Here is a 12519-nt window from a genome sequence, read left to right on the forward strand (position 1 = left end):
GTAAGTGTAATGCAAAATATGCTGCTGAACTTAGTGACATGCTTCAAAAAATGTTTGGTTTGTTTATCCATCAATAATTCACAAGTAGATCTGTGTTTTTGGGTGTAAATCATATGAAAGATTATAAGTCCGCCAACTCATCCTGGGTTGACATCTCACCATTGTTCACAGTGATATTCAACCTGACCCTGGCTCAGTCTGTCAGACCCACATACTTCAAAAATGAGGCACAGATTCTCCGGATATGGAGTTTTCAAACCGGTTTGAATCGCCTATGGCTGCTTTTCCTGTAAGTGTAATGCAAAATATGCTGCTGAACTTAGTGACATGCTTCATATTTTTTTTCTTGTTGAATTTCCAGAAGCATTCATGTGTCAGCAAAACAAAAACAGGTGTGCTACTTTTCACCTGTCATGTAGGAATGTTTTGGTGTTTGTGGTGAGAAAGGACGTATAGCTATATAAGTGTGAGTGTCACAGAGTCAGCTCATCCTCTGCTCAGGACGCAAGCTGGTTTCAAGAGATCCTGACTGCAGGTGAGTTTGAACATTTATATCTGCAACGTGGGTCATAACTTCTTTTACCAACTTTAATAGCATCTCACTGTGACCTATTTCATTTCTAATAATTGTTTTTGTTATTTACACTGACTTCAGGTCAGATTGTTGAGTTTCAAATTGGTTCCATGTCTAAGGAAATTCTAGGAGCTGTTCCTTATTAGATGATTATGATGAGGATGACGATGATGACGTGTAATTTATGTGTCTGATTCCAGTGTTTTTTCTGGACGTCTTCACAAACCAGAATGTTTTCCTTGCTGTTCTTTGCTGTGCTCTGCGCCAGCTGTCTGGCAAAACGTAAGAAGTCCAAATCAAGACCAATTTTCTACTTTTTATACAAACATCTCAACTCTAATAAGATCTTTGTATGTAAATGGTTAACTCAAGTTGAGTCAAGAAGCAGTATTTTCTTCTTGTCCTTCACATTTTTCTTTTTTTCTTTTTCTTTTTTTAACTCTCTAGCTGCCTTGGTGCACTACTCCTACTCCAATGCTGTTGGAGGTGGTAGTGGCAATGCCTTCTCGTTAAACGGGAAGGGAAGGATCACATCGATCAGGCTTTGGGAGGTTCCTAACGCTTACATCACTGGGTCAGTCTCTCATTCTTCTTGTCTATATGTGTAATGGACTGTATGAAAGTTATTAGTGAGGAGAGAGCCAAAAAGCGTATGTATTTATTTATTTTTTGTTCTACCTGAAAGGACGAGCAGTAGCTTGTAGTAGTAGTAGTAGCTCCTGGTTCAAATACAGGGTGGCTGGAACACTTTTGAAATTACATTATCCTATGTCAGGTATATTATCTAATACGTTCAGCTGTCCTTAATGCTCCAATAATTAATTTTTCTTCCATTTCCTGCCCTTGCAGCTTCTTGTACATGTCATTTTTGGTGTTTAAGAGTTTCCTCTCTCTTGTGTCTCCTTGCAGTATCCAGCTGCGCTACGAAAACATTTGGACTCCAAGGGCTGGTCGTTACTATGGTGGTACACATGAGCTGAACTTGTTTGATGGAGAGGTCATTGTTCAGGTGAGATTTTAATAATTATAAATTAATAAATTGGTATTGTTCCTTAGGAAATCTGAACACTCAGAAAAAAAAAACCTTTGTTTTAAAAATATTTTTTCTCTATAACTGAAACATTTTGACGATACAGTGCCATTTAATACTTTAACCGTTTAAACCATCTAAATGTAATATTTATTTAATAGATATATTTTAAAATCATGATATAAACATTTGTCATTTGNAATAGATTTATTTTAAAATCATGATATAAACATTTGTCATTTGCCGTTCCAGATTTCTGGTAAATACTACAGCAACTACATCTATCAGCTGATATTTTTGACCTCCAGAGGGCGCTCTCTGATTGTCGGCCAGCCAATACGGGTCTTTACCTTTTACCCTTTCTGTTTGTTACAGTTATCAGTACTCATACTGATGGTCATGTATTAACTGTTGATGCTCTATTACAGGATTCCTTCAACTTTTACCCGATCCACGTGGACGCAGAGCTCAGAATGCTCAGTGGCCGAGTTAATAGTGCTGGGATCACTGCACTGGCAGCTCACTGGGGGGCGGTCTACATGCATGAATGCAACAGCACCATGAACAACTGAACAGCTGGTTAATGATCAACTGTAAATGATGAATCTCTTTGTTTTCATTAAGAAGTTATTCAGTCAGCTCGACTAGTGCATCATGTATTATGAGCACTCAGTGATATTGTACCACTTTTTGTATCTGTACCTCTTGAACATTGTGAACAATGATTTATTAACAATGAAATGTAAAATGAAGAGTGACTGCTAAAGATTAACTGCACCGCACAAGGTCAGAAACTGAGTGTAACACAGAGACTAACCAACAGGGTTTCATGCATCAAATGAAGGGGCTTCAATGAAACCATTGAAGGAAACAGAGCAGTGATTTATCACACTTAATCAAAATCATATTTTGAAAAATGGAAGGACAACAAGAGATCGTATGAGTGTCTGCATGATTTTTATTCCTGTATATTATTTGTCTGGAGAAATGTTCACTCTGTGCTATATTAAATTATGGTGAATGGAAAATACTATTTTATTTGACTTTTTTTCCCTCTTGTGACCTTGTGTTAAATATACAAAATTAATAAAAACAACTTAGTGGTGTGTAAAATAAAACACTAAAGGCAAAGGATTCAAAAAGGCAGACTTCTGTCTCATAAAAATTATACATTCAATGTCTTATTATTAAATGTGTTGTGTTTTAACACACCATGGACAAAATGGACAAAATGAACATAAAATAAAAAAGGTTTCTGGGTGCAGAATTGTAGACAGCTGACTGTTTATTTAATGTGCATGACACTACAGTACATGCAACCTCAAACATACAGCAGACAGACTAAAAACTGAAGAGCTCAATGTTAATATCAGTGTCAGATTCTACTTTTTTTTTTTAACTAACTTGTGCACATATTATTACTGTCATTATTGCTACCATATCTGCTACTGTGGTCATTTTATCATTCATTGTAATTCATTGTCATTTTATCATTCATTGTAATTGTACAATATGTTTGTGTTGATTTGTTCTGTACACGTGGCATCTATTGCACGTCTGTCCATCCTGGGAGAGGGATCCCTCCTCTATGGCTCTTCCTGACCTTTCTTCCACCTTTTTTCCCTGTTAAAGGGTTTTTGTGGGCAAGTTTTTCCTCACTCGAACCGAGGGTGACTTTGGGCTATACAAATAAAATTGATTTGATTTGATTTGATTTGTTCTCAAGGAACTCAAAGTTACTTCTGTGTAGTTACAGAGTCCAAAAAACCTTATTGACAGCAAACGTATAACACTCTGCCTCCGCGTCTGCCATTATATATAAACATTTTAATTTGACTCAAGTCTTGTCATGATTTGAAATTAGGTCTCCATCAGACAAGTTCAGACCATTTGTCTATTCTATTGTCCATCTTCTGTGTTTTTCCAGGCATGGTAGCTCACGTTACTGCTCCCTGCATAGCACAGTGTGGTGAGAAATGCAAAGAACTGAAAAATGTAAAAAGTGAAGAAAAAATGAGAAAACATGAGAAAATAGAGAGACAAGTAAACAATGAGAAAATATAGAAGTGACTTTTAGTATCTTAAAAACATAATTTACTCATAGTCTACTCCAAGTCAAAACAATAGTGAAACATGGGTCCACATTTACACAAAATGTTCTAAGTACATTTAAAGTACATGATAGCCTAAAACTACTAACATGACTGGAAAATGTCACAAGAGTTTGTTTTTTTTATTAATCAAGTGGTACACATTCATAATTCATGTCATAATGTCATGTCCTGATATTTTACTGGATAATGTTAAAGGATAACACGACCAAAAGATATTGAGAATATCACATCTGCTATCTTTAGTACTGTGTGTAAAATCTTTGGATTTGTAGTTGTACTCATTATTACTTTATTTGTTTGGAGATTTTTATTTTGTGTTTGTGGACACAGTAGACACTAAAACGCAGAGAAATTTTGCCACTAATTATATATCTTGGTTTCCACTTAATATGTAATTATAGTACAATATTAGCCATGATGTTACAAATGTATATTAAATACTCTTTATTTGTGAGTATCATTATAAAGTTTTTGCTATAAGTCACGTTTGTTGTATTTCCACAGTTGAAACATTGCTGTGGAAATTCCCTCTCATGTCATTTGCTGGTTTCACTTGTCACAGAAGGACGTCCAGTGTTCAGGGCATGTGTGACACCTCCAGGCGCATTTTTTTGTAAACAAGTCTTTTACTGTCAGCGTGCATGCTTCAAAAAGTCCAACGTTCCATCAAGTCCATCAAGACCTGCCTGCTTTAATGACAATCGCTGATTGACACTCATGCTGTAGTCTAACCAATCTAAAGGACACACCATAGCACACTTCCCCCACATCACCAAGATTGTTGTTGATGGACTACAGTTCATCATTTAACATCATAGTCTCCCACCAGGCTGACGACAAAAGCTCAAGGACCTGGGATTGAAAACCTCAACGTGCGTGTGGAACCTTTGACTTCCTGATGGGCAGACCCAGGTCATTCTTAACATCGGAGCATCACATGATCTTCATCTTCATCTGATGGAGTTGACAGTTTAAGAACTTCTCGTACATGCTGTTTTCAAGGTCGGGAATGAACTGCTAATGAAGATCATGTGACATGATCTAAAGCTCTGAAATGTCTCAGTGTTACAGCCCTACTCATTTTGACAGTGCAGTTATTAATGAGGCACAGATTCTTCAGATATGGAGTTTTCAAACCGGTTTGAATCGCCTATGGCTGCTTTTCCCGTAAGTGTAATGCAAAATATGCTGCTGAACTTAGTGACATGCTTCAAAAAATGTTTGGTTTGTTTATCCATCAATAATTCACAAGTAGATCTGTGTTTTTGGGTGTAAATCATATGAAAGATTATAAGTCCGCCAACTCATCTTGGGTTGACATCTCACCATTGTTCACACTGATATTCAACCTGACCCTGGCTCAGTCTGTCAGACCCACATACTTCAAAAATGATGCACAGATTCTCCGGATATGGAGTTTTCAAACCGGTTTGAATCGCCTATGGCTGCTTTTCCCGTAAATGTAATGCAAAATATGCTGTTGAACTTAGTGACATGCTTCATATTTTTTTTCTTGTTGAATTTCCAGAAGCATTCATGTGTCAGCAAAACAAAAACAGGTGTGCTACTTTTCACCTGTCATGTAGGAATGTTTTGGTGTTTGTGGTGAGAAAGGACGTATAGCTATATAAGTGTGAGTGTCACAGAGTCAGCTCATCCTCTGCTCAGGACGCAAGCTGGTTTCAAGAGATCCTGACTGCAGGTGAGTTTGAACATTTATATCTGCAACGTAGGTCATAACTTCTTTTACCAACTTTAATAGCATCTCACTGTGACCTATTTCATTTCTAATAATTGTTTTTCTTACACTGACTTCAGGTCAGATTGTTGAGTTTCTGCTTAAAAAAACAAAAACAAATCTCACACTAGTTTCCTGTCTAAGGAAATTCAAAGAGCTGTTGATAATTTTACGATGATGATGATGATGATTTGTTATGTATTGGTATCTGATTCCAGTGTTTTTTCTGGACGTCTTCACAAACCAAAATGTTCTTCTTGCTGTTCTTTGCTGTGCTCTGCGCCAGCTGTCTGGCAAAACGTAAGTCTTAGTCAAACCCATCTGTTAACCAGTTTTCTACTTTTCACACAAGCATCTCACCTCTAATAAGATCATTGTGCATAAATGGTAAAGTCAAGAAGCAGTAGTTTCTTCGTGTCTTTGATGTTTTGTTTTGTTTTTTAACTCTCTAGCTGCCTTGGTGCACTACTCCTACTCTCGTGCTGTTGGAGGTGGTAGTGGCAGTGCCTTCTCCATAGCCGGACAGGGAAGGATCACATCGATCAGGCTTTGGGAGGTTCCTAGCTCTTACATCACTGGGTCAGTCTCTCATCTATCTTGTCTATATGTGTTAGGGATTGTATGGAAATTATTAGGGGGAGGGTGTAAGAAAGTGAGGAGGCGTCTGTATTTTTATTTATTTTTTACCTTAAGGGATGATGGTTTTAAAATTCTTACAGTACATTTAGACACTGACAATGGTGATATCTGTTCAGTTAGTAACTCTTGATTCAAATACAGGTTGAAACATTTGATATACATTATTCTATAATATGATATATGATCTAATATGCAATCTGGTGGATTTGGTGAAAACTGTTTGTCTGTTAACAAATTTAAAGTGGTACTATTGTTGTTTCTTCTTGCATGATTCATTACAGTATTCAGCCACATTATAAGCTTGTTCCTAATGTTTTCATGATTTTTCTTTCAGTCCCTGCTCTCACGTCTTCTTGCACATGTTTGGTGTTTAAGTTTCCTATCTCTTGTGTCTGTCGTTGCAGTATCCAATTACAATACAATAACAGTTGGACTGCAAGGGTTGGTCGCTATTATGGTGCTGTGCATCAGCTCGACCTGTTTGATGACGAGGTCATTGTTCAGGTGAGATTTCATGAACTTAAATATGACTATTATTATTGATATTAATATTGGCCAGAACTTGTAATAATTTGCATAATTATGTACTTGTCAAGGATGAGTTCAGGAAGTGGACCCCTAATGCAGACATAAAGGTTAAGTGAACAAAGTAAAGACATACAGTACAAAAAAAAGAAGAAAAAAAAAGACAACTGATGAGTCCAGGCAAAAACAAACCAAGAATCTGAGAAAAAAAAGAAGTCCAAACAAACATGAATCCAAAAGTGAGCAAGACTAGGGGCGTGAGCAGAAACACAGGGAAAAGTACAAAGGAAAAAAAAAAGAACTGAGGAACAGATTTAGGACTGGCAAACATAAGAGATAATAAAACTGGAGGAAAAAGCAAGAAAGACAGGAAGTAAAGATACACAAGACATCGTAGGATAAAACCCTTTCAACATAAAATGAGAATGCGAAACACAAAACCATGACTGTACTTTTGTGTATAGTAAAAACATTTTGACATTTCGACACTATTTGTTTCTTTAATAATTTAAACCATCTAAATGTAATATTTATTCAATGGATCTTTTTTAAATTAATGTTTAAAAAAATAAACATTTGTTATTTGCTGTTTCAGATTTCTGGTAAATACCACAGCAACTACATCTATCAGCTGATATTTGTGACCTCCAGAGGGCGCTCTCTGGTTGCCGGCCAGCCAACACAGGTCTTTACCTTTTACCCTTTCTGTTTGTTACAATTATCAGTACTAATACTGATGGTCATGTATTAACTGTTAATGCATTACAGAAATCCTTCAACTTTTACCCGATCCACATGGACGCAGAGCTCAGACTGCTGAGTGGCCGAACTAATGGTGCTGGGATCACTGCACTGGGAGCTCACTGGGCGGCGGTCTACATGCATTCAAACAATGCCACAGCTAGCAAATAAAGAATGACTGAAAATGTATCAGTGTAATGTATCAAATGAAGGGGCTTCAATGAAAGCATTGAAGGAAACAGTGAGTGCAGTGATTTATCACACTTAATCAAAATCATATTCTGACAAATGCAAGGACAACAAGAGATCGTATGAGTGCCTGCACGGTTTTTATTCCTGTATATTTTTTGGCTGGAGAAATGTTCAATCTGTGCTCTATTAAATTCTGTTGCATGCAAAGTACTCTTGATTTGTCTTTTTCCCCCTTATGACCTTGTGGTAATTATACAAAATGTATTCTTCTGTCTCATAAATTAGACATTGGTTAAGTGTCTCATTATTATCAATTGTGTCTGTTTTTCCACACCATTGACAAAATGTACAAAATCAACATCAAATAAAAAGTTTCTGGGTGCAGAAATGTAGACAAATGACTATTCATGTGTGTGACATTTATTTAAATATTTTAACTAAGTTCTTTTTAAAGAACATTTTGCAGTGTTCATATATATAACTAAGTTCTTTTTAAAGAACATTTTGCAGTGTTCATATATATTTTTTATTTGACTGAGGCCTTGTTGTGATATGATATTAGATNGACAAGTTCAGACCATTTGTCTATTCTATTGTCCATCTTCTGTGTTTTTCCAGGCACGGTAGCTCACGTAACTGCTTCCTGCGTAGCACAGTGTGGTGAGAAATGCAAAGAACTGAAAAATGTGAAAAGTGAAGAAAACATGAGAAAGTAGAGAGACACAAATAAACAATAAAAAAACATAAAAGTGACTTTTAAAGGCATAATTTACTCTCTCTCGCTTACATTTACTCTTTACTCGTTCTTTATTTTACTGTTGCTGGAGCATAACCTCTGAAGGTTCCTGAGACTGTCACATCTAGCATCTTGTGCTGTCAAATGTTCCCCCATATGATTTATAATCAATAATTATATATTTTTTTTAATAATCAAAATGTTCCTAAATCACTTACTGTAAATTGCTATTTCACCAACTTTATACACAAAGTCATGAGGAGGATTGATATGACAAGTAGTGTTTGGGTGATGTCATCGCAGCTTTGACCATTTTAAAAAAGCTTATTGAGTATAAAAATATAAGAATTAGCTTTGCAACCCACCAATGCGTATTTGTGCATTGCTGTAGAATATGAACTACTCCACAGGTCATTATTCCCCAATACAATACTGTGAACATGATGTCTTCACTGGTGGCTACAGCTCAGAATGAAGACAGTATCAGCTTTTGCACAGTGGAGTAGACACAAATCTGACATCACAGCCTACATAATTGCACGTGTGGATGTTTTTTTTCCACTGAGCTGCTCTTGTCTTTCTGTGTGTAATCTGACCATACAATCTTTATTTATGTAACACAGATAATGACAAAAACATCTTACGGCGGATGCTGCCCAGCAGTTGTAGTTGTGTCTCCCCACGATGGCCTGGTCGACTGAGAGAGCAGCTACTACTGCTGCCACCAGATACAGAGCTGTAGCACTACAGTTCAAACACAGCGACTAGAAGAGACAAAAGCACAAACAGTGAATTACACACAAAAATACAAAGCAGTAAGACCGTACTCTTTATTTTCAGAGGAGTAGGGCATGTGTGTGTGTTACCAGTAATGTCCAGGGGACCTGTGGTATCCTGTTGTGGACTCCAGTGAGGTAAATTATAAACAGGCAAACGGTCAGAACCCAGTACAAGACGGCAACAAACATTGCCCAGCAGAGAGCAGACAGATGAAAATACTCTGTACCCCCTAAAAGAATCCACACCAACATGCCACACACCTGGAGGAGAGGAGAGGAGAGGAACTTAAGACCTTGCAATCCTTTTTGATTTACTTCAGAGTGAAAAAAGGAAATAAAGCTAAAGAGAAATGAAAGATGAGACTGAAAACAAGAGGAGAGGAGAGACAAACGAGGTATGACAGGGTTTTTTCCCACCAACTGAAGCACATTATTATGTCTGTCTGCACTGACTGAAAAAAATATTTTCTAAAGCTACAAACCCTATTTGTTTTCAATCTTAAAATGGCATAGATATGAGACATAGAACATATAAATAAAACTAAAAACTAAAAACTAAAACATCTACTGTGGTATTCATTTGCAGAGTAATTTCCAAATTCCCACACAACACACTGAATCAAAGTGTTGCAGTGAGTAACTAAATCTCTTCCTTCCAACATCCAAACCCACCCTTCCTGTTTTACAACAAAAAATTCCTCCTAGATGTTTCATATCACAGGAAGAAACCATTTTCTGGCGTGAAGCATGACTTTAAACAGGTTTGGTTTCTTTAAAGTCCAATTTTGCATTGGAATCTGTCGAATTACTGAGATGTCTTCATGGAGCTGTCACTAAAAGTTGTTTTAAGTTGGAAAGTTACATTTTCAGGATAAAGTTTCCATTGTTTTATCATCATCTAATGTATCTTTAAATTTCAAGTTATACTAGAGGACTGCAAGAAAAAGCTTCAGAGTGTGTTTGCAATTAGATTAAAAATTGTTGCAATCAGATTACTACAACTGTGGCCTCTGCATGGCAGCCAGCCAGGCTGTATTTACAGAAAGACTGTCCTGTCCTTTTCCCTCAGCTAATTTAGAAAGGAAGATACACAATGAGGCAGGGAAAGGAGAAAGACTTCCTATTTTCATAGTAAAATAGTTCGTAGTTTTCTGTAACTCGATTATATGCAGTCTAAAGAATGCAGATAATACAATAAAGTTTTTTTTTGTGCTATTTTTACTCTCATTAAATGCAGATCTAGAAAGTAATTAATGAATCTCCTTTGGTTCAAACACACAACCTGCTTTCATATGTGTCCAGAAACAACCAGATCAAGTTGTCTCTAGGTGTGTGTGTGTGTGTGTGTATTTTCTCTTTTAAAGTCTCATAAACATTAAAATTATCACCAGATATTAAATGTATAACCACTAAGAAGTATCTCTTTGTCATCAATTTGGTTGTGATGATGACCTTTCAGAACCACTGAGGATTTTCTAATGATAGTCTTCAAATGCTGAAGGTCTTAAAATCCACATTCACACTTACTATCTCAGCCAGGAGGAGTATCCCTTTGGCAGTTGTGGTGAAGTGCTGGTCGAAGGCCATCGTGGAGGTGGAGATGTTGCATTCTGGTACTGAGGGACTCCTGCGGGCCGGTACAGCGTTTCTCTCCATGGTGCACTGACGCAGACAGTCCGTGTGCTTTGAGACAGTTTGTCGCTGTTGCAGAGGAAGTTGTGTTCCTGTCCCGGCCTCTGCCAAGGACACCCCTTTTTAGACTGATAAATACTGAATAAATAATGAAATAATTGAGTTGCTTCCTGCCTCTTTCACTTTTACTGAAAAATCACTGACAGATAGGTATTCAAATAATTTTACACTAAGTAAAACATTTTTTATCTTTAAATGTGTGGTCAAGGAATAAAGGCCATGTAGGAGCCATGATGCTACATTGCATGTTTGAATTGGTGCAGAAGTGACAATATTCACAGCACTGATTAGGACAGTTCTGCCAGTGATGATAAATGATGCTGATAGGCAAGAGTAAGAGGTGGAGTCTGTGCAAGGAACCAAAGCAGCGCTACTTATAGTTTTACATGTTATAGGCCCTTAACTACAATTACTGATTATTTAAGTTGATATGCTACATTCCAGGCTGTCATTGTTTTCAGCAATACTGTAAAAATCAATTTGCAGATATTCAGAAAAAAGTAATCCACTGTAATGAGCTATTTATTTTTGTGGCAAGTTTAAGGATGCTGCAATATCTAATAGACAGATGTCAGCTAAAACTGAATAACAACACTGGAATGAAAAAAAATGAGGACATGGTCATGGTTTGAAGAGTTTGTTTGCAAAAAGCAGATGAACACCCTGCTTAAAATGAATCAAGTAACACCAGTTTGAATATTCCCTGCAGTGCACAAAAAAACTGATTTGGTAAAATAAATAAAAGATGAAGAAGATATGATTTCCAAAGGTAATTTTAATAGTGATACAATAATCTATCAAAAAGGAGCCTGATTTTTACATCGAGAAAGGCAGTCTGCTCTAAGAAGTCAGAGGGTGAAGCGTCCTTCAAGATGCCAACAGAGAAGATTTTCCAAAAACTTCCCACTCACATCTGCATTACCAATGTGGTAATGATGTAACTTTGAAAACAAGGGAAACAAATATACACTTTAATGCATTAATCAAGGTTTAATCTGCACATCCAGCTGTTTCAGTAAAATGAACTGTGACCAATAGAGATCAATAAATAAAGATCTGCTCTGTGTTTTAAAATAAATCAGAATTTTATCTCCATTTACAGATTATAGCAGACATGGAATATCAGAATCAGAATCAGAAATACTTTATTAATCCCCGAAGGGAAATTGTTTTTGTTACCGCAGCTCCCAAACGGTAAGTGATAGCAAGAAAACAGTAGTAAGAAAACTTTAGGTTATTTACATAACCCCGGTTCTCTGAGTAATATNTCCCCGTAGGAAATTTGTTACCGCAGCTCCCAAACGGTAAGTGATAGCAAGAAAACAGTAGTAAGAAAACTTTAGGTTATTTACATAACCCCGGTTCTCTGAGTAATATGAGTGAGACATCGAGCGAAAGAGAACAAGAGAACAAAACCTTAACAATATACCCTATACAATATCCTATTTTAAACAATATATACACACTATATATCACATGCATAAATAACAGTTAAATAGAACCAGTAATAGTAAAAAATAAAAAAACAAGTAGCACTATATAATGTATATACCTCGAGCACGGCACGCTGTGCGAGGCCCTATTGGATTTCGAAAGTTTAAAAGTAAATCGCATTTTCGACGGCCTATATGTACTCGAAAACTCGTGAAAATTCGCCCACCCCCCAAAGTCGGGTGTAAATTTACGCATGTTGGGGGTCTCGCACATGTGCAAAAATAGCTCGACAGCGCCACCTACATGTACGGCACGCTGTGCGAGG

General features: G+C 36.8%; 3 protein-coding genes across 3 annotated transcripts; 2 read left to right on the forward strand and 1 right to left on the reverse strand.

Moving 5' to 3' along the window:
* The first annotated feature begins 34 nt into the window (after positions 1–34).
* On the forward strand, positions 35–2627 carry LOC104938015 (zymogen granule membrane protein 16). Its single transcript, XM_027286007.1, has 6 exons — positions 35–535; positions 775–856; positions 1022–1148; positions 1484–1583; positions 1857–1946; positions 2033–2627. Exons 2-6 carry the CDS (start codon positions 805–807, stop codon positions 2174–2176), a joined length of 513 nt encoding a protein of 170 aa, XP_027141808.1. The 5' UTR covers positions 35–535; positions 775–804; the 3' UTR covers positions 2177–2627.
* A 2607-nt stretch (positions 2628–5234) lies between these two features.
* Positions 5235–8027, forward strand: LOC113747203 (zymogen granule membrane protein 16-like). Its single transcript, XM_027286009.1, has 6 exons — positions 5235–5420; positions 5675–5756; positions 5909–6035; positions 6500–6599; positions 7216–7305; positions 7389–8027. Exons 2-6 carry the CDS (start codon positions 5705–5707, stop codon positions 7530–7532), a joined length of 513 nt encoding a protein of 170 aa, XP_027141810.1. The 5' UTR covers positions 5235–5420; positions 5675–5704; the 3' UTR covers positions 7533–8027.
* A 91-nt stretch (positions 8028–8118) lies between these two features.
* Positions 8119–10775, reverse strand: cmtm8b (CKLF-like MARVEL transmembrane domain containing 8b). The gene is made up of 4 exons (XM_027286010.1): positions 10596–10775; positions 9156–9329; positions 8934–9053; positions 8119–8230 (listed from the first exon to the last, which is right to left on the reverse strand). Exons 1-4 carry the CDS (start codon positions 10722–10724, stop codon positions 8144–8146), a joined length of 510 nt encoding a protein of 169 aa, XP_027141811.1. The 5' UTR covers positions 10725–10775; the 3' UTR covers positions 8119–8143.
* Between the last annotated feature and the right edge of the window lie 1744 nt (positions 10776–12519).

The sequence above is a fragment of the Larimichthys crocea genome, chromosome XIII, assembly GCF_000972845.2.
Source record: "Larimichthys crocea isolate SSNF chromosome XIII, L_crocea_2.0, whole genome shotgun sequence".
Classification (NCBI taxonomy): Eukaryota; Metazoa; Chordata; class Actinopteri; family Sciaenidae; genus Larimichthys; species Larimichthys crocea.